Genomic DNA, 27,314 nt, shown 5'->3' with positions numbered 1-27,314 from the left:
TAAGACCCCGCCGACCGGCGCCTCACCTCAGTCCCCTTTTTACACATCGGATGCTTTTAATACCTGGCTATGCTGAATATTTTAGCCCCTGACATACAAGCGGGGGAAGGTGGGTGGGACGTATGGAGGAAAGGGGACTAAGGACCGAGTATTCTAGTCACTACAGGGAGTAAACTGAATTACTCATACATACTGTCCCATTTACTCCATCCTTGTGGGTGATTCCACCAACAAGACCATAGGGGGGAGCTCTGACAACCTGCCTAATACCAACAGGCAATAGAAGTTTTGGAAGCCTGGGTGCTAGCAGACGAACCCCCAAAGGTGATTAACAATGCTTCAGACTTCCGGAACAACATAATTCCGGGAGAGAGAACACTGGAGTATTCTTTAGGTCCAAGGAATGCAAAGCCCTTTCAGCCTCCGACTGCGGGTTTGGAAAGAACACTGGCAGGCAGATTTCCTGATTCAAATGGAATGGATAGACCACTTTTGGCAATTAGTATGGATGAGCGGGCAAGATGACCTTGTCATAATGGAAAGCGGTGAAGAACTGACACCATGACAGAGCTTGCGGCTCGCTGTATCTGCGCGCAGAAGTGAGCGTCACTAACAGCACTGCCTTGAGTGTCACCAGTCTGATGTCCACTGAGGACATCGGCTCGAAGGCCTTATGCTGCAAAGCCGCAAGAACCACATTGAGGTCCAAGACTGGTGCGGGCTGTGAACCGGAAGAAAAAAGCACGGACAACCCCTTAGGGCGAGCCTTAACAACTGGGTTGGCCACTGAACATATTTACTCTGGGGATTTTTTGCAAGCTGCAATGGGCACCAAATAGGTGCAGCAGGTATTGAGCTGACTGCTAGAATGAGCCAGATGTGCAGAAAATGCCAGCATGGCGTCCAGGGAGCATTTAAGGGGGTCCAGTCCACCTGGTCCACTTGCTCTTGTACTGAGAGTGTGTAGACTGCCTCCTGTATGATATCCCAGTTGTTGTCCGAAAACTGGGTGTGGTGCAGTCTTAGATGGTCAGGAACCAGGCCATGAGGCTGGGTCCGGATGGGCCACTGCCCCACCCCGCTGCATCAGGAAGGCCCTGCTGGGGATTGGGAAATGGACAGGGCCCTGCAAGCACAACTGCAGCATATCTGAGAACCAAGCCCTCGACGGCCAGTGGGGGCAATCAGGGGGAGGCTGCAGCCCGGTGAGGCTGAGAATTTGCAGATGGTATGCTGTTGCAATGAAGGAGGAGGAGGAAATGCACAGCACCTGCGGCTGTGCCAGCAGATCTGGAACACGTCCACCAGAGACCCCTGACACCGTCCTGCCCAAGAAGCAAACCAGGGCACTTGGAAATAGAGGAAATGCGAACAAGTCCAGATCCAGATACCCCCATCTCTCGAACAGGGGCCACAAACAGTTGATGTGCAACTCCCATTCGTAGGTTTTGAACCCTAGGTGGCTGAGCTGGTCTGCTTCCACCTTGTTGTCCTCCGGGAGATTGACCAAGAGGATCCATACCACCTCTGACTGGGCCCATTTCCAAATTGGCACCGCCACCATGCACAGGAGTTGAGAATGGGGCCACCCTGCTTATTCAAGTACAACATTGTCGTGGAATTGTCAGTCCTGACCAGAACTGCCTTGTCCTCGATGACCAGGAGAAAGGCCCTTAGCACCAAGCCCCAATGCCATGAGTTCTAGCAGATTGATATGCAGGCGGACCTCCATCCTGGACCATGCACCATGAATCGAGTAGCCTTCCAGGGTAGCCCTGCAGCCGAGAGGGAGGAATCCATCACCACCACCAGAGTGGTCTCCGGCAAGGTGAAGGGGGCTCCCACTGCCACCTTGCAGTCCAACAGCCACCAGTGAAGATCTGGAAGGAGGGGACAGAGGGATAGGGATTCTGTCTAATTGTGATGCCATATCCTGGTCCCAGTTGGCACCTAGTGGAGCTGGGGTTGTCTCATCTTAAGGCAGTGTGCCGTACTGTGATCATACAAGACATCCCATAAGGTGCTGGAACCACCATGCTGAGGTGGTTGAATTGGCCAGAAAGTGCCTTAACGCCTTGCGGAGGGACTGGAGACTTGCGGGCGTGGGGAACACCCACTGCACAGCAGTGTCCCAGCGCACCCTAAGAACACCAGATCCTAGGCGGGAGTCAACTGCGTCTTCCGCGAGTTGAGTGGGAACCCCAGCTGGTGAAGAATATCTGCTAGTCGCTGGCAGGAAAGCAATGCCCCCTCGAGCGAGATGGCCCTCACCAGTCAGTCTTTCAGATAGGGGTATAGGTGATGGCCCTCGCATTCATGAGTTTCGTGAACACATGAGGTGCCGAATTGAGGCCGAATGGCAGCACCTTGTATTGGAAGTGGTACAACCTGATCGTGAACCACAGAAATTTCTGGTGCGGCTGGTGGATGGGGATATGAAGGTACCCATCCTTTGGGTATAGGGAACACATCCCGTCCCCTGTGCACAGTGACTCGGTCATGTGTGCTGGGGTGATCATCTTCAAGAGTTTGAGCGGTAAAGATGGATGGAGGAATGACAGGTCTAGGACTACCCTCAGACCAGCATGGTGGTTCTTGGGTACAGCAAAAATCCTGGAGTAGAGAGCCCCCTGTCTGACCGAGTCCACCGCCTGCATATTCAAAAGAGAAAGGATCTCCTGCAACAGTGCTGGAGACTTACTCTGAAGCAGGGGAGAAGAAGGTGGTAGAGGAAAGGAAGACTAAAGCCTGTGGAGACTATCAAAAGGTTCCAAAGACTCTTGAAACTATGCATCCAGCTGTCTGTGAAGAGAAACAGCCGGCCCCCTTAGGCAAGCTGTGTTCCGTGACATCATTGCTTTTTGGGGTCCGAGGCGGGAGCTGAGGAAGGAGAACAGAAAAAAAACCTTCAATGTCTGCTGCTGCTTTCTCCTGTTGTTGCTAGGGGACTGGTCTGGCTGCCGCGTACTGCTGTCCCTGAACCCCTTGAAGCCGCTGAAGGAGCTGGGCTTGAAGCTGGGCCTGTCCTGGGTCTGAGGAAAGGCGGTGTGCCCTGGTTTGGTCAGGATGGCGAAGGACTTAGCGATCTGTGTAGAGGTCTTCTTTTTCATCAGCTCGTCAACAGTTGACGAATAGTAAAGGTCTAACCCTACAAAAGGAAGGTCTAGAATCCCCTGAGAATTTCATGGCATGCATCCACGCCGTTCGCCCCATCTCGATCCCCAGGCACAGACCTCTGCTGGCTGTTTCAATGTGCAAGATCGAGGCCTCAATGAGATCCTGCGCAATCACACGGGCCTCCACCAAACCTGCTATAAAGGAGGCCTGGTTCCCCAGAAGGAAGACGGGCAGGAACTCCCTGATCTATCACCACTGCTTCTGGGTCGTGCAGCTAGGAGGGTGTCAGTGTTGGCCTGTCGCAAGTGCAGCCCAGAGTTAAGTTAACGCTTGCCAAAAGACTCAAGGGCCTGGTCTTCCTTGGAAAGACAACTGAGGCAGCACCAGCTGTGGGGGACTATGTCTTGGAATAAAAGGAGTCGCTAACAGGACTGAAGAGTGTGGCTGAGGGTGGGACGCCGGGAGGACTGGTTCTCCATCCAATAGCCTAAACGGCTGTCCAATTTCTTCTCCCAGACCTTTCTGGAGGGGAAAATCGGAGGAGGACCCAAGGGAGGAGGCCTAGGAGGCATGACCTGCAGAACCACCTACACAATGAGGCCGTTGACGATCCAAGACATCTGGGGGAGCGCTTTTGGAGGAGGAAGTGCTTGAAGTGATCCTCGCATGCCGCCGGATCGCAGGGGCATGGTTCTTTGCTGCGCTCGTCCTCGTTCTCTGATCAAAGCATCAGAGCCTCGGGCCAGAAACCATAAGGCTGAGAGGGGTATATGTAACCCTGCATAGACCAACCGCCTGTGCTGTAGAGCCTGACACCACTTCCCGGAGGAAGGGGAAGGGAACCCTCTTGAGTGGCCCACACTGAGGGCAAAGGAGTTGGTTGAATCCCAGAGTCCGAATCCAAGATGGCTGGCGGCCTCGCAGGTTCTGCCGCATGCTTTTCTGCCATCTTTGGGCCTGGTGCCACTCCCTAGGTGGGAGGGTGCGCAGGACCCACGCCACGTGCTGGCTCAGACATGGAAGAGGAATCTTTGGCACCAGATCCTGAAGCAGAAGCAACAACCTTGAAGACAGCTCCGGTAGGCCCAGAGCCCTAAGCTAGTGGGCCGTTAGTCTAATCTATCTGCGTGACGACCTCTGAGGGGGCTCCGCTACCCTGGATGCCATCAGCTATGGAGCCGGTAGGTTTGGATTGTGCTTCGAACTGACTCCTGGAAGCAGAACTCGATGATCCTTTTCACCATGATGCAGAAGAGGACTAGGATTGCCCCTTCGTGGACCGCCTGGAATAGCCCCTGGGCCAATCGGCCTGGGAGCTGGTAGCCTTACCGGCATCGGGTCCGTCCACAGATCGCCTGGAAGAGCCCCTGGGTTTTGAAGCCGGTAGCCTTAATGGCTTTGGGCCTGCCAGAACAGAATTCAAGGTCCCCTTCCAGGCTGAGAGGGAGGAGTCTCCATGCCGATGGGGCCTTGGTAAACAAAGGACCTGCATCTTGCATGGACGTGGGATCCTGGCGACAAACTCTTCAAGATGGAGGAGAAGAATGGAAGATCACCCTCCAGCGGGAAAGACTATTCTTCAAGGCTCAGTGACATGGAGCTGCAAGCCGTGCACATGTCCCAATGGTGGTCAGGCCCCAGGCACTCGAGGCAGAGCGCATGGGCGTGGGGGCAGCAGTTTCATAGGCGGCAGCATACCGTCGCCATAGTCTGAGAAAAAAAAAACTTCTAGAATGTCCATGTCAGACTCAGAAACATGTAAAAGTTAATCAGGGGGAGCCATAGCCAGGCAGGGGATGGAGGACGTCACATATGGGGCCAGTGAGAACAGTGGTTGTGCAAGAGTGGGACCAGGGAGGAAGGACGGCACTGATGGGAGTCCCTATCTCCTGCAACCCTCAGAGCCGTAGATGGAGACAAATTCTTGGTGGCATTCGAGATGTGCATCGTCGATAGAATGGATCTAGTCATTGACGAGGTGGTAGTTGTTGGAGTGGATTTGGTAATAGACAAGGCTGTCGTTGATGGACTGGGTTTAGCCGTCAATGAGGACATCATCGACAAAGCGGACTTTGTACATCTGTGGCCCGTCGACTAGGATGGCATGGATGGGACAGCCGTCGCTGTGTATGAGCGTTGCTCCTCCAAAGTATAGTGCTTTGTTGCAGAGGATGCCCTGCATGCTGTAGCCACCACTGAGGTGACCGTAGTTGTGGAAGAGAGCGTCAAAGTTGGTGACGACATAGCCCAAGCATGTGACTCATGTGCCTTTTTTGCTGATTTCCCCCGGGAAGTTTCTTCATGAGATCTCAACCTCCTCGATGAGGAAATGTGCTCGTGGAGTCTGCTGTGCCTTGCAGAAGCGCAACTGCGGACATAGGTCGCTCCTGTGGTGATCTTTACAGGTCTCACAGAAGAACGACTGACAGATGGAGCAGTTATTTAAGTCATGGTCATGATACAGACAACAGAGGCATTCCCCAAGGTGAACAGGCTTTTCCTCCGAATATCTACCATGATGTCCCAGTCAACAGACACAAGGCCTCAACAGATGGAAGTAGGACAGACCAGAGTCTGCTCGTCTTAAGATCTAGCAGGTGAGTTCTTTAGCACTACAGGGACCCATACGTGGCTACAGTCAGTTGGGGCTACGGTTGCCGAAGTACCACTGAAGTAAGTTGCTTCACAGGAATCGACCAAACAAGATCTCAAGACACCTTGTGCAAGACCTGCAAAGGTGTTACCCTAGAACTGAGACCACTGACATAAGAACCACTGGTGTAACCTCATGAGCAATCAAGTCTCTGGTACCACCAGCATACAGGAGGCCATGAGGCACAGAAGATGCAGAAAGGTGGAGGCCGATACCAGTCTCTGGGAAAGGAAGGCACACAGCATCTGAAAGATGCTCGCAACCAAAACCTCAGGAGGAAAAGCCATTCCCAGGCGAGTGTACAAGACCACTCTGATGCAGCGCAACATGGGAATTCTTGAAGTTCAAGGAGAAGTACAAACTATGAAACAGGTTTCATGTATAGTACCGATGTTCCGACACAAGGTCTCGAATGAGCCAAAAGTCCATATAGGAGAAGACATGGATGCTTTCCCTCCTGAGATGAGCCGCAACAACTGCCAACTGTTTGAACTGGATGCAAAAGAAAGACCGAAGAGAGGGACTACAAAGATAATTCTTCTGCGTGGCAGGGATTGGTACATTGAAGTAGGCATCCTGGAGATCCAGCGACAAACCAGTCCCTGCAGCTTGAGGCCCTTGTGAGACGGTAACCATTTTGAACTTGCACTTGTGCAGGTACAAGTTTAAGAGCCTCAGATCCAACATAGGGCAGAGGCCCGAGTCTTTCCCAGAAAACAAAAAGTAAAGACTACCAATCCCACCCCTCTCCTGACCAGCTCGATGGCACCCTTTCTCAGGAGCAGACAGACCACCTCCAGCAGATGGGGGTCTGGAGGTAAGGAAGTGGAAGCAGGGTGGTTGTATAGGCATCTGTGGTAGTGAGGTGACACTCTCAGACAAACAGGGATAGCCTCCCACCCACTGACATCAGATGGAATAGGTCCAATTGATGACATCTTTATGCATGGGACAGCAGAAGGGGCAAAATCGCTTCTCTGCGCTCTACATAGTCTAACTTGGCAAGGATCTATGATTACTGCGACCACCTAAAATGTCGACTTTTATTTCAACACCCTTTTTTACCCCATATGTATGTGGGGGGAGACCCCCCCCACACCGCCCCTACATGTATTAAATACTATACCCATCCCCCCACATATATATGGGTTGTAAAGACATTTTGGGGGTTGCAGTAATTGTGGTCACAGTAATTGTATAACCCCCCCTTGGCAGGCAAGACTATGCAGGGTTGTTTGCCCACTGGTGTTTGACCCCTATCCCGATGGGCAAAGGAGAGTAGTTGTGAAAAACATAACCTCTAGCAGCAGATGTAAACACCTGGTGGATCGCTAGACAAATGAACATAACTGTGGCCTTGGAAGTCCGAAACGTCTGTTTGAAGATAAATTTCCAAAATCAACTCTGGAGGTGCATTTTGGGAGGCCGCGCTTTAATGACAGGAAAGACACTAAGAGGATTGAGTATTCCCGAGCACCTTTCATTTTACTGTTTAGGTGTTCCATCCGGCATTGGGCAACACCTGCGGGTAAGCGGATAATGCTAGTTTTGTCCTTTTAGGTGCTTAATTGTGCCTGGTCCCGGCGCTGAGCGGCCTAGTGATTTTTGCAACCCTTCCTTGTGCCATGCCAGTTACGAGGCTGCAGTCAGTGTCAAGTATGAACAAGGGCACAGACATGACTACTGAAATGGAAATTGCCCCTATCCAAGGGCCGAGTCCTTTTAGCACCCTTTCCATCGCCATGAGTATGGAGGAATCCCCCTCACAATCATCACCACTGACCCCTTTCAGGAATAGCAACCGCTTATCAGATGTTCTAGCTCTTAGTGCTAAAGGAAGTTTAAACTCCAGCAAGAACAGCATGCCTTTTCCAAACTTTTGCTCATTAGCAAAGAGCTTCAGAATGACTAATTTTGAAAACAATGTCGCTGGCCCTCTGTTACCAACTCCTATACCTTTGCAGCCAATGGTAGCCAACTCCCAAGATGATAAAGTAAGGACAAATGGGTGTGATATTGAGAATAAGGAAGCAGATAACGTAGAAGGCTACATATTGAAGGGAACCCAGTCCGTGTTAACTCAGCCGAAACCAATGGGGGGGGATCAGTTAGGACATAATTCAGTTGTAAGTACTGATAGGGGGGGTGGCTGACCCCAGGATACCATAGTCTTGGCGACTTCTCCAAGAGCAGTTGTTGCAGGACCTTGTGGCTTGTACAAATAGAGATTTTCAGAAATGGGTGGTGTCTGTACGTTCCAATATGCTCACCACACCCCTGGCTAATCCAAAGTTGTTCAATCATATAGAATCGAAGAGAATGGACCATTTCTCACAAACTTTCCCCTCCAAGAATGGTCTTCATCAGTGCTGCCAAACAGACCTCAGAGTCCCCTTATGCAGGTTTGTTCTCTCAGGCTGAGGTCGCCATACCCGCTCCTGGTCGGAGGGGTAATGTACTGAGAGAGACTCCCATGCCGCCTACTAAGTTAATTTCCTTGGTGGCCCTTCCATCTCGCAAGGATATTCGACAAAGAAAATCAAAAATGGCTAACATTGTGGACCCTAGTCTAAGTAGATTTGCTCTGGATCCCAGTAATGTTATCACCAACGTTGACAAGCCAAGCCAATTTGAATCCAGGGAGGCTTTGAAGAATAACATTTTGGCTTGGCTTAATGCCAAACTGGGTCCTAACTGTGTGAGGACTCAAGATCTAAAGGTTCTTCAAAGATTGACAAGTGGTAGCTCAATGACAATACTGATTGTATTATTGTGGGATGCGGGTCTAGTAGCTTACCTCAGTATCTGAACAGAATATTAATTTCACAGCAAAGGTCTTCCACTAATCTTGGAATTGTATTGAATTGAATTGATATGTCAATGTTGTAGCTCTTTTTTAACAGTTTATTTTTCTTCCTTGACTCAGGCGCTGTTTATTGTTTTCCAGTTTTCTGGCCCTATTGAATTTAGTCATTGTTATTACTGTTAAGTTATTTGTTTTGGTCATGTGCTCAGTTTTTGTGTTTTTTGTTTGTGGTCCTGTTTGTTATTTGTATGATTTATGTTACACGCCCCGATGCCTGTGGGCTTTCAGCGCTTTATAAGCATACAAATAAATTAAATAAAAATAAATAAAAGTCTACCGAAATCTAATCAACATAGGTAGCAGCACAGTGAGGCCTAGGCTTGGAGGCGGTACAAGAGTGATATAAGGCTACAATGAGTCCACACAGAACACCAATAATTCCAGTGAGACAGGCAAACAAAAAAAAAACAATTATTTATTAGGCTTTTAAAAAATACACATTAAGCAATGAAATTTCTAGGCAAATATGGTCACACACTTACTATAAAATTATAGTGCAGAGGTCGCCACACTACAGTTAAGGAGCATGTGGAGTACCATAGGAAATCCCAAAAATGAATCACAAACAACTTTTGAATCGTACACCGGTTTTAGCTGAAATCTTGTAAACCAAATTGTATGCACGGCACAATCTTCAGTGCTTGGGGTGGTCCAGGGAGGCCCAAGGGTCGCGGGTGCACAGGTCACTTTCGGAAACAAGATTTAGTTTTGGTCTGCCGCAATGCTTGAATTGCGTTTCCAGCGGATCATCCTTGTGAAGAAAAGATTAAGACTTCTGCACAGCAGACGACCACAGGACACCTCCAGGTAACAAAGAAGATGGATTGCAACAGGAGTCCCCACGATCAGGTGACGTCAGGCTATCCTCAATGGACAAAAAGTAGGTCTTGCACAGTTTCCGTTGCTGCAAGAAGGCTGAAAATTAAGATTCTCCAAGTTCAATAGAGGCACTCATAACAGCGTTGGCTAAAGTGGGGCAGACTAGAAGAGAGATTGTCAGTTCACTGGTTGGTTCATGCACACTTCCGAAGACTCAGACGGCATAGATCCTCAAGCAGGGGACGGGACTAACTGTGCCCACTGGTCGAAGCACCGCCTAGGGGTCTTGAGATCAGGCAGAAAAGCAGGGCCTCACTAGGACTTCACTGGATATTAGGCTGGTCAGGTGCAAAGGTTGGCCTTAGGTCGTGTCCACAATGATCTGTGGAAGGGCTGCAGGAGGAGTCTTTTTATCCAAGATTTGGACTGGAAGCTCACCCAGGTCAACTTATGGTAAGGATCTGCACCATTAAAATTGACAGTGGCTATCCAATCATGGATAGCCACTGCCACACAATCTGCCCAACAACAAACATTCAGGCACAAGGATTTGGACAGAGACCAGACAGTCGTAGCCCCCACAACTCGCCAGAAGATGGGCAAAAATCTTGTGGCACAGCCATCTTGCTAGTCACTCTTGCTAGCAATTTGCTGTACTTTTGTGAAATTGCACGAGGTAAGACAATATCTGCTGTCACCAGCCCATCCTGGACACATTGTATTTATCAACCAAAGGTTACAAAATAAAAGACATAAGGATACAAAGTATCCTACCCACATTTCACTTTAGGGTGATGTGTGCAATTGTAAAAATTCTTGAAGAGAGTTTTTCTCAACACGGATGCCATTATGGACGGATCATAAAATGAGCACAAAGCAAGGCAAATAAAGCGAAAGGATTTAATTGCCTCCAAAAAGTCATGTCAGGAGTCACAGCAAAAAGAAAGGATGCCCCATAAACGTCAATGGGAAGAAACAGAAAACTGAATATCTTTCCCTACAGTGTGTAGAGACTCGATAGCCTTTGCCCCCTCAAAGATGGTCACCATCAACAGGCATGTCCAGGAGTTCAGACAAGACATTAGAAGCAAATCCAGTGCCCTCATACAGAAAGACCTCCTCAAGACTGAATCCCTGCTGCCAATGACACCACACAATCCGCTGTGTCAAGTTCCAATTGCAACATTTGGCGAGAAGTATCCTTCCTGCCACTGACGAGTATGGTGAAACCTTCAGTAATCTCATTGGTTGACTTAAAACCCAACTTTTCAACCATTTCCACTATAACCTATAGGAAGGTTGAGCAAAGCCTACCTGTGCTGGCACCGGTAGGATAACATGTCCCGAAGAGTTGTCCACGCCACTGGCCCCTTGAAGTGTTGAGACCAGGTCATCAGACCCTACTCTTCACCTCTCTCTTCAGGTAAGTCCTCAGTCTTCCTGAAATACAGGAGCTCAAAGCCAAAGGGAATAGCATCCCTTCCTCGCAAAAGATGTCCAACACATGCTGCCTAAGTCTATCCAATTCCTTAACAGTTGAGGATTAAGTGGGGAACCATACATGTACAGGTGGTGAATTGTGTAGATGCCCCTGGAGCCAAGGTGACAGCTTTGCTTCTTGGGGGTCTAGTGGGACTATGCCCACAAGAGTCGCTGGGAGAGTGGAACCTCTTCCTATGATACTGCTTGCAGACGGACTCCTCCATAGGCTTCTTGACAGTCCGATTGGCCTCTGACCTGGATACTTCAAAGGGGCACTCTTACCACCCCTGTAAAAGAAAGTGACGAGCCTGTTGCCATGCTTCCCGAGAGGCTCTGAATGCATAGACTGGCACGGACTGCACTTAACTATGTCATGATCTTCCCAGAGGCAGTAAAAGCCTATACTAATGAAATCCGAAAGGGACATTTGCCTCTGGCCACCCGCACAGGGCTTGAAGCCGGTGGCCTTTGGAATTTTGGCCCGACAGTTATAAAGTAGTTAGCTAACTTGCCTTCCAGAAATTGTGGAAAAAAAGGAACTGTGATCATGGGGTGTGGCGGATATATATTATATATGGGATACATTACTCACCGTAATCGTATTTCTGATGCTTGTATCTGCTTAGATTCACATGCTGTGCATAAGCCGACATCTTGTGGAAGCTGTGGAGTATTACAGTTTGTTTTTTGAAACTCGAAAATGGGCGTCGACACAGGGCGTGCCAGTAATACTATCCCTAGTGTGACGTCCACTGTACCCAATGATCCCTCACGTGTGTAGGACTCTCAGATTGTATTTTTTCTGACATAAGGTAGCATGAGGAGTAGCGTGAGTACAGGTTATCCAAGCAGATAGATAAGACTACAAGCATCCATGCGCCTTCTCTCAGTGGGAAGGAAGGGCGGGTCGCATGTGAATCTAAGCAGATACAAGCATCAGAAATACGATTACAGTGAGTAATGTATCCCTTCTGAGGCTTGTGGAATCTGCTTAGATCATATGCTGTGCATAGATTAGCAAGCAGTGTTAGAAGAAGGAGGTGGGATGTGAGAAGGGTCATGAGCAAACAGGTGTCTTAGAACCGCTTGTCTCACTTGTGTATGTGTCTTGGAATGAGTGTCAATGCAGTAGTGCTGAGTATGAATAGAGCTCCATGTAGCTGCTTTGCAAATGGTGTCGAGGGGTACATTTGCAATGAAAGCTAGAGTGGCCCCAATGCCTCCCTCTTGTAGAGTGGGCTCTTGGCATAAATGGCAGAGTATTTTCAGAAAGGGAGCAACATAGCTGGATACAATTGACTATCCATTTGGAGATGGCACCCTTAGAGACGCGATCTCCATCTCTGCCTGTAGCTACGGAGACAAACAGTTGGTCTGTTTTTCTTAGCGGCCTGGTCTTGTCTACATAGTAGAGGACCGCTCTTCGCACATCTAGAGTGTGTAGTTTCACCTCAGCAGAGTTTTTGGGTTCTTGAAAGAAGGCCAGAAGCTCAATAAACTGGTTAACGTGGAATTTTGAAATGAACTTAGGTGAGAACCTAGGGTGTGTTCGTAGAACCAGTTTATCCTTATGAACAGTAAAGAAAGGATCCTGCACTGACAAGAGCCTAAATTTCACTGACCCTTCTTATGGATGTAATGGCTATAAGAAGGCAGTTTTATAGGTCAGGTGTTTGAGACTGGCTTTATGCATGGGTTCAAAGGGTGGACCGATGCGTTTAGCAAGCACAACATTAAGGTCCCAACCAGGTGGTGGGTTTGAAATTGGAGGGTGGAGTCTCTTTACCCCTTCCATGAAGGCTTTAACCACTGGTACTTTCCACCACAAAACTTTGTTATGGGAGTTGGTCTAGGCTGACGGCGCCGCCAGGTGTACCTTGAGTAGATTAAATACCAACCCTGCATCCAGCAGGTGGAGTATGTAGGTGACAATATTGGAAGGAATGGAATAAACCGGGTTGATTTGCTTATTCTGGCACCAGATAACTAATCTCTTCCATTGACCAAAATAACAGTGCCTCGTGTTTGGTTTCCTAGATTCCTTTAGGATGTCCATGCACCTCTGTGGTAAGTTGAGATGTCCAAACTCTGACTTCAGGAGCCATGCTGCCAAGTTCATTGAGCCGGATTGAGGATGCACGGTTTGATCTTGGTGCTGGGATAGTAGGTTGTGCCAGCACGGGAGTCTGATGGGTTTGCACGCTGCAAGTCTGCGCAGGTGTGGGAACCACGGTTGTCTCGCCCATATGGGAGCAACTAGGATGAGCGTCATCGATTCCCTGTGCATCTTGTTGACCACTTTCCTCATGAGAGGAGTTGGTGGAAAAGCGTAGGCAAACATCCCTGACCAGTTCATCCAGAGGAAGTTCCCCTTGGAGTCTGGCTGGGGGAACCTGGATGCGAATCCTGGGCATTGTCCGTTTTTGCTTGTGGCAAATAGGTCTATAGTGGGGAAACCCCACTGTGAGATGAGATCTTCTACGATTTCTCTGTGCAGACACCATTCGTGTTCTTCTGGAAGGGGATCTCTGCTCAAAGCGTCTGCTAGTGAATTGAGATCCCCTGTAACATGTTGAGATGACAGGTAAATGTTACGTCTGAGTGCCCATGTCCAAATTTTCTGGGCAAGCCTGGACAGATTCGGCGAACGAGTCCCTCCCTGTTTGTTTATGTAAAACATTGCGGTCGTCCTGTCTGTTTGGATCTCTACTGACAGGTTCAACAGGTGGGGTTCGAACGCTCGAAGCGCTCTGAAGACTGCCAGGAGTTCTAGCAGATTGATATGATTCTTGCCCACTGTGTGAGACCAGAGACCCTGAGCTGTGTGGTGGAGGAGGTGTGCTCCCCACCCTGACAGGGACGCGTCTGTAGTGACTACAGATTGTACCCCCGGATCGTAAAAGGATTTCCCCTTTGACAGGTTCTCTCTTGTCCACCAGTGAAGACTTTGTACAAGTGTTGGCGAAACGACCACTAGATCGTCACACTGACCACTTGCTTGAGACCACTGTTTCGCCAACCATTCTTGCATGGGTCGCATGCGCAGGCACGCGTGGGGGACCAGGTAAATACATGACGCATCATGCCTCTCAAACACATCGCTTTGCGCACCCTTATCTGGCCACCGGGCTGATAGAGGAATTTGCAGTAGTAGATTCCGAATTCTTTCCTCTGATGGAAAGGCCAACCCCTCTTGAGTGTTTAGTACAGCTCCTAGGAACTGCTTTGGAGGTGCTTGGAACCAGGCTTGATTTTTTTCTCGTTGATAGAGAAACCCAATTCAAGAGGAGGTCGATCGTTCTTTGGATGTTTGATCTGCAAATTACTGGGGTCTCCCCCGTGATGAGCCAGTCATCCAGGTAAGGGTACATCGGGATTGCCTCCCTGCGTAGGTGTGCTGCCGCCACCACCAGTACCTTGGTGAATACCCTTGGAGCCGAGGCTATACCGAAGGGCAGCACCTTGAACTGGTAGTGCTGACTGTCCACCTTGAAGTGCAAGAATCTTCTGTGCGCTGGGAACATGAAATATGAAAATAGGCATCTTTCATGTCCAATGTTGCCATGCAATCCCCCTTTTTAGGAGGGGGATTACTTCTTGGAGAGAAGTCACGCGAAATTTTTGAGCTTGACATACTTGTTTGCAGGGCGTAAGTCTAATACTGAGGGCATTGTTAAATCTTTTTTTTGGCACTGTAAGAGGATTCAATTCAACACTACAGCTAAGTCAACGCCTAGTCTATAATACTGAATGAAAACCCTTATTGATATAACTTTATGTCCAGTTCATGCGTTCTGGATGACTACCCCTATATAACACCCCTCTCTTGGAATCCTCCTGACCCCACTGAGCCAAGAAGTAGTTCTGTTTTGCAAGTTAAAAGGTTTAATTGATAATTTAAACAATAGGTATATTTATCACACTTTAGAATAAATTAATAATTGAATATCACACTTAATCTGATCAGTAATCAATAATGGATAGTCTGGCACTAGCACACTTTTTTATAATCACTAAGGAGTTGACATGAAACGGATAAGATAGCAACAATACTTTTATGGTTTCCAATGGATGCAATGTGGAATGAAATGCAGTACAGAAAATAACTTGATAGGATTTCAGCAAAAGACAATGTAATCACTTTCTTGGACAATTCACCCCCCCCCTTTTATGCAATGCAGGGAAATGGAAGGAAGGCACACAATTCTCAGAAATGCAATTCAAATGTAATTCAGTTCACCCAGCAACTTAGACTACAGACGTTGAAAACACAGGCAAAATGCTTTGATATGTGCTGGCAATGGAGTGAAAATATGTTAAAATGCTTTTAATTCCCTCTAGAGGTTCAGGGTGAGTGGTATCTAGTTAATATTAGTCCAGGCTCACACTAGCAATGATTCAGGGATAATTAGCAGGTTAAACGAATTTCTGGCAAATGGAAGGCAAGCAGCAGCAGATTTTTACACGTGAAGAAATTTGCAAATCGCGGCAAAATTCGCGAATGCGTCTGGCGCTATTACAGAAGAACTACAAGGGCTATCAATATCGTTTTGGGGTCCTAGGAAAGCCTAGGATCTCAGCCTCCAGATGAAAGTTACTGCAAGTCTCTAGCACAAACGGTCGCGGAGATATGAGCGATTGAATAAAGGTCGTTTTTCAGATTGAAATTTTAAAGTTCAAAAAGACAAGTGCAGCTTGCAACTAGAAAATGACAGGTGACAGCTTTACAAATGACAGGTGACAGTTAGGAGACAGTTCTACTTAGATTAAAATAGGATTGATTATATTATTTTAACTAAGAGATTGGTTCTGCACAGTTTTCTAGGTACTCATACTATATTCTTGAGTGAAATGGGCCTCGCCACAGATCTGGTCAGGTTTTAGACTGGACTCTGGTTCTGCTAACAGTGGTCTGGGTCAGCTCTGCTCTCTCTCTGGTTCTGGAAATTTGATAGATTTGAAGTCTCTATGTCTGCTCTCTGAAGGTTGATGGAGGTAAAGTATGGATTTTCCCGGCAGAGCTTCCAGCTGCAAATGGATTTGAAGGTCCCTATCTGTCCTGTCTCTCTGCTTTTATGTGTTTTTAAAATGGGTGTGTGTGAGCAGCATCACTAGCCAGCCCCTCTCCACTTATCATTGGCCAAGCTTTCATTTCTCCCCTGATTGGGGGAGCTAAGTTGTGTCAGAGTGATGTCATTTTACAGCCTGCAGAAAGTCCACTCCTCCTGTCAACTTGCACACAAATCTAGATTTGAACCAAATACATATTTCATAGCTACACAGTGGTTTGAAATTACATGCACCCATCATGCATTACAGGAGGTATACCCTGTTCAAACTCTGCTCTTCCTGGGGGCTTGCATTCAGAAATGGCAATATTTTGCACTTTTTAACTGGTTTGCAATACCGGACATTAACCCAAATTTACACACATATGCGCAAGGAGTATGGACATTAGTTGATGAAGTGTCAGATTTTTCACATGCACACATTTTGAGTAATATCCTCTTTTCCGCTAAAACCCCCCTGAACATGCCACCGGTTCTAAAAACCTCTTAAAATGTGGGCAGAAAAATCACAAGAATTATGGTGTCATTTAAATAATTTTCACAAGTCCGCTCTATGAGTTATTCATCTTTTTCTAAAACCATATTCTGGCTATAGAGGTGTGTCTTTTCATGTCACATGGTACAGAAACCAGTCTTTCCAGTTTCTGCCAAGCTCAGAGACCCTGCCCCTCCCAGCTTCTGCCAAGAGGAAGCTCCATTTACGACTCCCGCCAATAAAACATTTGCCTGAGTCAGGACGGGGCTTTGTTCAGAGCTCCTGTATTCTGTGGGGGCTCCCCTTAATTCAATTATCAGAGAGATGGCATATCCTTAGTGTGGCCCGCAAAAGGCAGATAGGCCTGGGAACACAGCTGTGACTCAAGTTTCACTCCTGATGGGGGGTAGTTGCCAGGCAAAATTGGAATCTCTTTAAGCCAGTTTTTAGCTACATGTCATTTCTGTTCCCCAGTTTAAGTCAAGACATTTTTTTACATATACAGCTAGGATGCTGATTCTAAGCTTAAAACTATGACATTTAAACAATTGAAACCTATGTGACACTCAAAGTAGGTCACTCATTTCTTTTAAACATTTAGATTTGTAGTGTCTTTCAGTCCAAATTTACTTAAACTGCCGAAATCCACAGCTCAGCCAGTCTTGCTCTAAACCTTCAAGTCACTTCAGAATATAACTTTACATTGGATCCACCTCTCAGTAAGTCTTTCTTTGGCTTGCTTTGGGTTCATTTATTCAGTTTTCTACAAAATCTGGTGGTTTTAAAACGCCGGCTTTTGGATAGTGGTGAGTACTGGTACTGCACCCCTTTTTGGGATTTAAGAAAATGAATTCCCAACAGTTATGGGTTTGCTTTTGGCAATCAGCATTGCCATTCCCAATGGTTTCAGACTACTGTGTGGGTAGTCCACTGGTGGTTTTAGGCAGTGTCCTTCTGTGCCCATAACATCGGCAAAAATGAGTGGCAGCCTATTCTTCATGCATTTCCCTGTGCATTTTCTGGGAAGCTCTGGCCATCATGATGTTTTCCATGTCAGTACTGCACAGTTTTGAGGTAGGGCTCGGATGCATGGGTAAATACATCCCACAGCACAAGGAAGTAAGTTGAATAGATACCCTTGTTTACCTGGTTGCCCTGGATGAGTTCTATCGCGTCCTTTGCGAGAAGATTGACGATTTCCTCGAGGAGGATCTTCTGGTGGTCCAGTGAATGTATCTTTTGACGTGGAGGGTGGTTGCGGGGCGCTCTACCAGTTCGATGCAGTATCCTGCAGACACTGTGGACAGCACCCATCTGTCCGATGTGATCCCTTCCCATGCTTGGGTGAAGTTGGAAATGCACCCCCCTACTGGGGATGCATGGGAAGGGACCCTGAGCGGAACGTCACTGCTTTGCGTGAGGCTTACCGCCGCCTCTGCCTGGGCTGCCTCTACCTATACCACGGCCCCTCTCGTCACCTCTGCCGTAGCTTTGGGTAGTCTGCTGGTTGCCACCCCATGATGTACCCTATCCCTGAATAATTGGAGCCCCTCTGGGAATTTTGTCTGCGTGAGCGGCGAAAATTACTATTCCCTCTTTGATTAGTGGGCTTATTAGTCAACTGTCCTAGGGACTTTAGAGTATCATCCTCGTATTTGGCAGTTTTCATTGCGTCCTCTACCGCTTTGCCAAACAAGACATTTGGTTCCACCATCATGTCAATAAGGGTGGCCTGGGTCTCGGGTTTAAACCCTGACTGTTTTAGCCAAGCGTGACTTTTAATGACAGTGCTCTCTGCTATGAGCCGGCCTGCATCATCTGCGGCGTCAAAGGGTGTCTTCACAATGCAACCGGACACGGCTCTACCCTCCAACGCGATCTGAGCCAACTGACCCTTTAGTGGTTCCGGTGCGGAGTCAATGACAGCAGTTATCTGCTCCCACTGGTGGCAATTATAGCTTGCCAGCAGAGTGGTGGTGTTGGCGATCCTTGCTTGGTAAGCGGAAGTGGAGGCTACTTTTCTTCCTAAACCGTAGATTCTTTTGCTCTCCTTGTCTGGGGTAGCCTCCGATGATGACAAAGGTGTCCCCGCCCTCTTTCTGTTTCTGGTGTTAGTGATTACCAAGGAGTTGGGCTTGAGTTGACCCCTTATGTAAAGAGGGTCTGACTGGGCGGCCCTGAACATCTTCTCAATTCTGGAGTTCACAGCCTTAGCGAGATTAGGATTGAGAAGGGAAGTATCAATTCTACGTTGGATTGATTTGAGAATAGGAATGGCTTGAGCAATGGGTCTTTTGTCCCCCACTAGCTCCTCTGCAAAGTCCCTCTCTTCCTGCGCCCCCTGCGTATCTATGTGGAAGTGCTCTGCAGCTTTAGCCAAGACCTGATTTAGAAGGGGCTGGTTATCTATAGGTGAGTCAGAAACCTGTGGTTCCTTGTTAACCGGGAGTCCATATCATAGACCTCAGCCTCGTCTTCCTCCTCCTCATACTGGCCCTCCTCATCTCCCCCCAGATACTCGACCCCAGTTTGGTAGTCCAGCACCAAAACGTCTGGGTCATCCCCATACTGTTGGTAAGGCTGAATATGGTGAGGGTCTGAAGACAGTCCCTGAGCTGGAGTATCAAGCCGAGATCTCTTATTAGGAGGCTGGGGGTCCTTGGATCCTGAAGGAGTAGCATTGTCAGGGGTATATAGCTAAGAAAATGCTGTGGATTTTTTTCATAAAAATTATCTAGGGAAGACATTCTCCTCATCACCGTGTCCTATGTCCTCAGTGCTCCATTCTCTGGAACTGGAGACTACCACCTCCTGTTGAGGTTCATCTTCTAATCCCATATCGTAAGGAGTAGGAGGGGTGACCCTGGCTGTAGTGACAGGGACAGGGGTCTTAGATCTGTCTTTATCTGATGACCTGTGTTTGTCCTTGTGGACCTGGGGTGCAGAAGCTGAATGTGTAGACTTTTTCTGCTGTTTGTCCCCTTTCCTGTGAGTGGAAGAGTGTTTCCCTGACGGTTTGGCCTTATCAGAATCTTTTGACGCCTGGCGTCGAGATTCGGGGGTGTACTCTCTCTTGAGGGCGCACGTCGGGACTCGGAGGCAGACGCCAAACAGGCTGCCGCAGCCGACTTTGGGTGTGCGGCTTGGGGATGGAGGTCGGATTCGTCTTCTGACAAACGTACCTCTGTTACTTTAGGGAGCGAGGCACTCTTGACAACTGTGGCCGGTTGCCGTGTGTCGTGCAGCGATCTCGACCTGGAACGCCCAGAGCACACCGATTCGGTGGACCACTCTCTTTGTGCCTCTATCTTCTGTGAACTCGACACGCGTGTCGAGTCTCGGTTGGCCTTAATGTTCTTAGGTGTAGAAGAAGATTGGGTTGCGCTCGTGTCGCCGGGTGTGTTCCCCATAACTGCCCTGTCGGACAATCCTCTGAGGTCGGGGACTAGCGCTTGGGTGCCTTTAGACACCCCTGTTCCCTCGCCATCGGAATGGGCGGCGTCGCTGCCATCACTGAAGGCACCCACCGCTTCCATGGCCTCGAGCTGCCTGGCGTGGTGGGCCCAACGTTTAGTGGAGCGGTCCTTGAGTGTTTTAGCTTTAAAAAGCCTACACGCTCTGCAGTTAGCTTCGGGGTGGTCCTTTGGCAAGCAGAGATTACAGGTGGGGTGTTTGTCAACAAAAGGGTACTTGCGGTTGCACTTGGGGCAAAATTTAAATGGAGTACTCTCCATATGTCACCTTATGGCAGCGGGCTAGTGTGTGTAGGAAAATAAAGAGTGTAGAGTATGTTTCCACCCCCCACTCTCCCTACTTGCAGGGCCGAGGCCAGAGGCCTTCCAAGGCCCGGGCCGAGGCCAGAGGCCTTTCAAGGCCCAAAGTCCATCGTGCAGCACTCGACGGTTGTTTGTTCTTCGGACCGGCATCGATCTTCGATGTCTCGACGTGGGAGTGAAAGAACGGGGAAATTCATATCGATTTTTTTATCAAATTGACAAAGCCAGAGAACTCTGCGCAATGCTTCCGACAAGTATGGCGGAAAAAAACAATCTGAGGGTACTACACACGTGAGGGATCATGGGTACAGTGGACGTCACACTAGGGATAGTATTACTGGCACGCCCTGTGTCGACGCCCATTTTCGAGTTTCGAAAAAAACAAACTAATACTCTGCAGCTTCCACTAGATGTCGGCCTATGCACAGCATGTGATCTAAGCAGATTCCACGATATATATATATATATATATGGGATACATTACTCACCGTAATCGTATTTCTGATGCTTGTAAAATCGAAAATGGGCGTCGACACAGGCGTGCCAGTAATACTATCCCTAGTGTGACGTCCACTGTACCCAAGATCCCTCACGCGTCTAGGATCCTCAGATTGTATTTTTTCTGACATGAGGAAGCATGAGGAGTAGCGTGAGTACAGATAATCCAAGCAGATAGACAGAAAGGTAAGACTACAAGCAATCATGCGCCTTCTCTCGGAGGGGAGGAAGGGTGGGTCGCATGTGAATCTAAGCAGATACAAGCATCAGAAATACGATTACGGTGAGTAATGTATCCCTTCTGAGGCTTGTGGAATCTGCTTAGATCACATGCTGTGCATAGATTAGCGAGCAGTACCAGAAGAAGGAGGTGGGATGTGAGAAGGGTCATGAGCAAACAGGTGTCTTAGAACCGCTTGTCCCACTTGTGTATCTGTCTTGGAATGAGTGTCAATGCAGTAATGCTGAGTAAAAGTGTGAATAGAGCTCCAAGTAGCTGCTTTGCAAATGGTGTCGAGGGGAACATTTGCAATGAAAGCCAGAGTGGCACCAATGCCTCTAGTAGAGTGGGCCCTTGGCGTAAAAGGCAGAGTCTTTTCAGAAAGAGAGTAACACAGCTGTATACAGTTGATAATCCACTTCGAGATAGCGCCCTTAGAGACGCGATCCCCCTCTCTGCCTGTAGCTACGGAGACAAACAGTTGATCTGTTTTCCTTAGCGGTCTGGTTTTATTTACATAGTATAGGACCGCCCTACGCACATCTAGGGTGTGTAGTTTCACCTCAGCCGAGCTTTGCGGGTTTTGGAAGAAAGCCGGAAGCTCGATGGACTGGTTTACATGGAACTTGGATATGAATTTAGGTGAGAACCTAGGGTGTGTGCGTAAAACCAGTTTGTCCTTGTGGATAGTAAAGAAAGGATCCTGCACTGACAGAGCCTGAATTTCACTGACCCTTCTTATGGAGGTAATGGCTACTAAGAAGGCCGTTTTATAAGCACCACGTTGAGGTCCCATCCTGGCGGTGGGTTCGAAATAGGAGGGTGAAGTCTCTTTACTCCTTCCATGAAGGCTTTAACCACTGGTACTTTCCACCACGAGACCTTGTTATGGGATGTGGTGTAAGCCGAGAGGGCTGCCAGGTGTACTTTCAGCGAGTTAAAAACCAACCCTGCATCCAGCAGGTGGAGCATGTATGTCACAACGTTGGAAGGAGTGCAATCAACCGGGTTGATTTGTTTATTTTGGCACCAGATAACAAATCTTTTCCACTTATCAAAGTAACAGTGCCTTGTATTTGGTTTCCTGGACTCTTTTAGAATGTCCATACACCTCTGTGGTAATTTGAGATGTCCAAACTCTATGACTTCAGGAGCCATGCTGCTAGGTTCATAGAGTTGGGTTCCTGATGCACTGTTTGACCCTGTTGCTGGGACAGTAGGTTGTACCAGGCTGGGAGTCTGATGGGCTCGCACACCGCCATCCTGCGTAGGTGTGGAAACCATGGTTGTCTCGCCCACATGGGAGCAACTAGGATGAGCGTCATCGATTCCTTGTTCATCTTGTACACCACTTTCCTGATGAGAGGAGTTGGTGGGAAAGCGTACGCAAACATCCCTGACCAGTTCATCCACAGGGCATTCCCTTGGGAGTCTGGCTGGGGGAACCTGGATGCAAATCCTGGGCATTGTCTGTTTTCGCTTGTGGCGAATAGGTCTATAGTGGGGAAACCCCACTGAGAGAAGAGATCTTCTACTACGTTTCTGTGAAGGACCCATTCGTGTTCTTCTGGGAGGGAGTCTCTGCTTAGCGCATCCGCTAGGGAATTGAGCTCCCCTGGAACATGTTGTGATGACAGGAAGATGTTCCGTCTGAGTGCCCATATCCATATTTTCTGGGCAAGCTTGGACAGTGGCGAACGAGTCCCCCCTTGCTTGTTCAGATAGAACATGGCTGTCGTGCTGTCCGTCCTGATCTGCACCGACAAGTTCAGTAGATGGGGCTCGAAGGCCTTTAGCGCTCGGAATACTGCCAGAAGCTCTAGCAGATTGATGTGGTTCTTGGCTACTGAGTGAGACCAGAGACCCTGAGCTGTGTGGTGAAGATGGTGAGCTCCCCACCCAGTCAGGCATGCATCTGTAGTCACCACGGCTTGTACTTCGGGATCGTAAAAGGTTTTCCCCTTTGCGAGATTCTCTCTTGTCCACCAGTGTAGGCTCTGTACGAGTGTTGGCGAAACGACCACTAGATCGTCCCACTGACCACTTGCCTGAGACCACTGTTTCGCCAACCATTCTTGCATGGGACGCATGCGCAGACGCGCGTGGGGGACCAGGTAAATGCATGACGCCATCATGCCCAGTAACCGCATAGCTTTGCGTACTGTTATCTGTTGACCTGACTGATAATGCGGAATTTGCCGAAGTATATACCGAATTCTCTCTTCCGAAGGGAAGGTCAATCCTTTCTGAGTATCTAGGATAGCTCCTAGAAACTGTTTTGAGGTGCTTGGCACCAGACTTGACTTTTTCTCGTTGATAGAGAAGCCTAATTCGTGGAGGAGGTCGATAGTCCTCTGAATGTTTGACCTGCAAATTCCTGGGGTTTCCCCCGTTATGAGCCAGTCGTCCAGATAAGGGTACACCGGGATTGCCTCCCTGCGTAGGTGTGCAGCCGCCACAGCCAGTACCTTGGTGAATACCCTTGGTGCTGAAGCTATCCCGAAGGGCAGTACCTTGAATTGGTAGTGGCGACTGTCCACCTTGAAGCGTAAGTATTTTCTGTGCGCTGGGAGCATGGAAATATGAAAATAAGCATCTTTCATATCCAAGGTTGCCATGTAATCCCCCTTTTTTAGGAGGGGGATTACCTCTTGTAGCGTGGTCATACGGAATTTTTGGGGCTTGACATACTTGTTGGCAGGCCGTAAGTCCAATACTGGGCGCATTGTCAAATCTTTCTTTGGCACAAGGAAGTAAGTTGAATAGATACCCTTGTTTACCTGGTGTCCTGGGACGAGTTCTATCGCGTCCTTTTCTAGCAGAATGGCAATCTCCTCGAGAAGGATCATTTGATGCTCTAGGGAGTGCACTCTTTGTCGTGGAGGATGGTTCCGGGGACGCTGCAGTAGTTCTATACAATATCCTGCGGATACTGTTGACAGCACCCATCTGTCTGAGGTGATCCCTTCCCAAGCTTGGGTGAAGGTGGAAATGCGTCCCCCTACTGGGGTTGCGTGACAAGGGACCCTGAACTGAGCGTCACTGTTTTGGTGGAGGCGTGCCACCTCCCTTGTTTGGGCTGCCTCTGCCTCTTCCACGACCTCTCTTGTTACCCCTGCCGTAACTCTGGGTAGACTGCTGGTTGTTATTCCATTGTGTACCCTGTCCCTGGGCATAGTTGCCTCTTTGTGAATTGTGGCCGCGTGGGCGACGAAAATTACTGTTCCCCCTCTGGTTAGGGGGTTTGTTGGTAAGCTGGCCAAGGGATTTGAGAGTCTCATATTCATCTTTGGCATTTTTAAGTGCGTCTTCGACCGCTTTCCCAAACAATAGGTCGGGTTCCACTGGCTTGTCTATTAAAGAAGCCTGGGTTTCTGTCTTGAATCCCGACTGCCGTAACCACGCATGTCTCTTGATAACCGTACCCTCTGCTATCAATCTCCCTGCGTTGTCAGCGGCGTCGAAAGTTGCTTTTAAAATGCAACCAGACACGGCTCTCCCCTCTGCCGAGATCCGAGCCAACTGGCCCTTTAACGGTTCTGGAGCAGAGGCAATGAGCGCCGCGACTTCTTCCCATTGATGGCAATTGTAACTAGCCAACAGGGTGGTGGAATTCGCAATCCTTGCTTGGTAGGCGGACGTTGAGGCTACCTTCCTGCCAAACCCATAAAGTTTTTTGCTCTCCTTGTCGGGAGGAGCTTCTGATGAAGATAAGGGCGTGCCAGCCCTTTTTCTAGTGTTGGTAACCACTAGGGAATCTGGTTTAAGATGTCCCCTTATATACAGAGGGTCAGACTGGGCTGCCCGGAAAATCTTTTCAATTCTGGGGTTGACAGCTCTGGTGAGATTAGGATTCACCAGGGAAGGATCTATTCTTCGTTGGATGGACTTGAGGATAGGGATGGTCTGAGCGACCGGTCTCCTTTCTCCTACAAACTCCTCCGCGAAGTCCCTTTCCTCCTGTACACCGTGGGTGTCGATGTGGAAATGTTCCGCTGCTCGAGCGAGAACCTCGTTGAGGAGGGGCTGGTTATCAACTGGAGAGTCGGTAACTGGGGCTTTGCTTTGTACTGGGGAATCTACTCTGTAAATTTCCTGCTCATTTTCTCTCTCCTCCAGGTCCTCATCCTCTGCAAGGTAATCTGTCCCGGTTTGTTCTTCCATAAATTCAAACTCCTGGACCTCTTCAGGGAAAACTTGTCCCTGGTAACTGGGGAGTGGAGTAGAATATGGAATGGAGTAAGGCTGAACCTCGAAGGGTTCAGGTCTTTCGAACCGGGGCTTTTTACTTAGCGGGATAGGATCGGAGGAGCCTGAGGGTGTGGCCCCTTGAGGGTTATATGAAAGAAAATGTTCTGGGTTCTTATCATAAAAATCAGCCAAGGAAGACATCCTAGACATAACCCTGTCTATGTCTTCACTGGACCATTCCCTGGAACAGGGTATTACTTTAGTAGGTGATGATTTATGGGACTTTTCAAGGGTAGACTTGTGTTTGCTTGTCTGCCTAGGGTGAGAGGATGGCTTTATAGGAGTGGAAGGCTGTGCTTTCCGCTGCTTCCCCCCCTCCCCCTGCGTGGAAAAATGTTTTCCCTGTCCCTTGGAGGACCCAGAGACTTTCGACGCCTGGCGCCGAGGGTCTGGAGAGGTATCTGTGTGCTTTCGAGGGGCCTCACTGGTGTTAACCGCGGTCTCGGTATCTTGGAGCGCGGCCTGGGGGTGGAAGTCGTCTTCGTCTCCCGACGATCGAACTTCCGTTAATGTGTGTAGCGAGGCACTCTTGGCAAGAGTGGATGATTGCCTTGCGTCGTGAGGTGATCTCGATCGAGAGCGCCCAGAGGACACCGAGTCGGACCGTTCTTTTTGTGCCTCTTTCCGTGAAGTCGACGTCGTCGAGGTCCGGTTGGTCTTAGTGTGTTTAGTGTGTGTTAGGTGTGTAGCGCTTGCGTCGCCGGGGGTCTTCCCCATAGCCGCCCTGCCGGACGACCTTCCGAGGTCGGGGACCTGCGCTCGCCGGCTGTCTTTCGACGCCGTAATGCCCTCGCCGTCCGAAAGTACGGCGTCGCTGCCATCGCTGAAGGCGCCCTCCGCTGCCATGGCCTCCTGCCTGGCGTGGTGGGCCCAACGCTTTGTCGAACGGTCCTTAAGTGTCTTAGGTTTAAACCTACTACACGCTCTGCAGTTCGCTTCGGGGTGATCCCTTGGCAAGCAGAGATTGCACGTGGCGTGCCTGTCGACCCAAGGGTATTTGCGATTGCACTTGGGGCAGAATTGAAAAGGGGTACCCTCCATACGCACCTTAAGGCAGCGGGCTGCTAAGTGTAGGAATATATAAAATGTAACTATATATCAAGAGTGAAGAGTATGTACCACCCCCCACTCTCCCTACTTGTAAGGGCCGAGGCCAGCGGCCTACTAGGCCCGGGCCGAGGCCAGCGGCCTTCCGAGGCCCAGATCCGTCGTGCAGCAGTCGACGGTCGATGACTTCTCCAGCCGTCGTCGAGGACGAGGGTCGACGTTGGGGTGGGGAAGGGAATGAATAAGAATTATAATTATAATAACAGCAAAAGTATGGCTAAGGCCAGGGAACTCCGCAAGATGCTTCCGACCAGTATGGCGGAAAAAAACAATCTGAGGATCCTAGACGCGTGAGGGATCTTGGGTACAGTGGACGTCACACTAGGGATAGTATTACTGGCACGCCTGTGTCGACGCCCATTTTCGATTTTCGAAAAACAAACTGTAATACTCCGCAGCTTCCACTAGATGTCGGCCTATGCACAGCATGTGATCTAAGCAGATTCCACAAGCCTCAGAAATATATATACATATATACATACATATATACATACACAACAGCACAGGGTGGAGCAGACATGGGGCTGCACTGTTCCCCCTGGTAGTGAGAACATTTTTGAAGATGGTGAGAGATACCATATGAGAGATGAGGAATATGTGGGAGGAAGGAATCCATAAGAAACATGATTTCATCAATGATACATATCCTAACGCTAGACAACCCATTCAGAAGTAAACGGTTATTGCTAAAGTCATAAAATCTTTCAAATCAGAGTCCCTAAAAGAAGCAAACGGATTAAATATCACCTGTATACTTACTAATCTCTTTAGTATTTTGAGTCTTTCAACTGGATCTTCCGTTCGGTTGGCTTCGATAAAGTCAGCATATTTATCTTTTTTTAGAAAAAACAAGCAAGTTAATTAAAACATTGGCATAAGGACGTGGAACAAAGCTCTGGCAATCTCAACAAAACACCCTTGAATTCATGCAGTGACCAACTAGGCCAGTTAACAGAGGCAGAGGGTTGAAATAGTAGACTA

The 27,314-nt window shown here is 48.7% G+C and overlaps 1 protein-coding gene across 4 annotated transcripts in view; it reads right to left on the bottom strand.

Moving 5' to 3' along the window:
• The window catches only part of ARHGAP21 (Rho GTPase activating protein 21), a 1,630,902-nt gene that overhangs the window by 146,122 nt on the left and 1,457,466 nt on the right, over window positions 1-27,314 (bottom strand). For all 4 annotated transcript variants that reach the window (XM_069648161.1, XM_069648162.1, XM_069648163.1 and 1 more), the window contains one exon: window positions 27,093-27,166. In XM_069648161.1, the coding sequence (XP_069504262.1) occupies window positions 27,093-27,166 (74 nt within the window). The remainder of the gene's footprint in view (window positions 1-27,092; window positions 27,167-27,314) is intronic.

Source organism: Ambystoma mexicanum, chromosome 2q (assembly GCF_040938575.1).
Source record: "Ambystoma mexicanum isolate Mex_15411 chromosome 2q, UKY_AmexF1_1, whole genome shotgun sequence".
NCBI lineage: Eukaryota > Metazoa > Chordata > Amphibia > Caudata > Ambystomatidae > Ambystoma > Ambystoma mexicanum.
The sequence above is the reverse complement of the archived record's forward strand: the minus strand, read 5'-3'. Positions and strand labels throughout refer to the sequence as shown.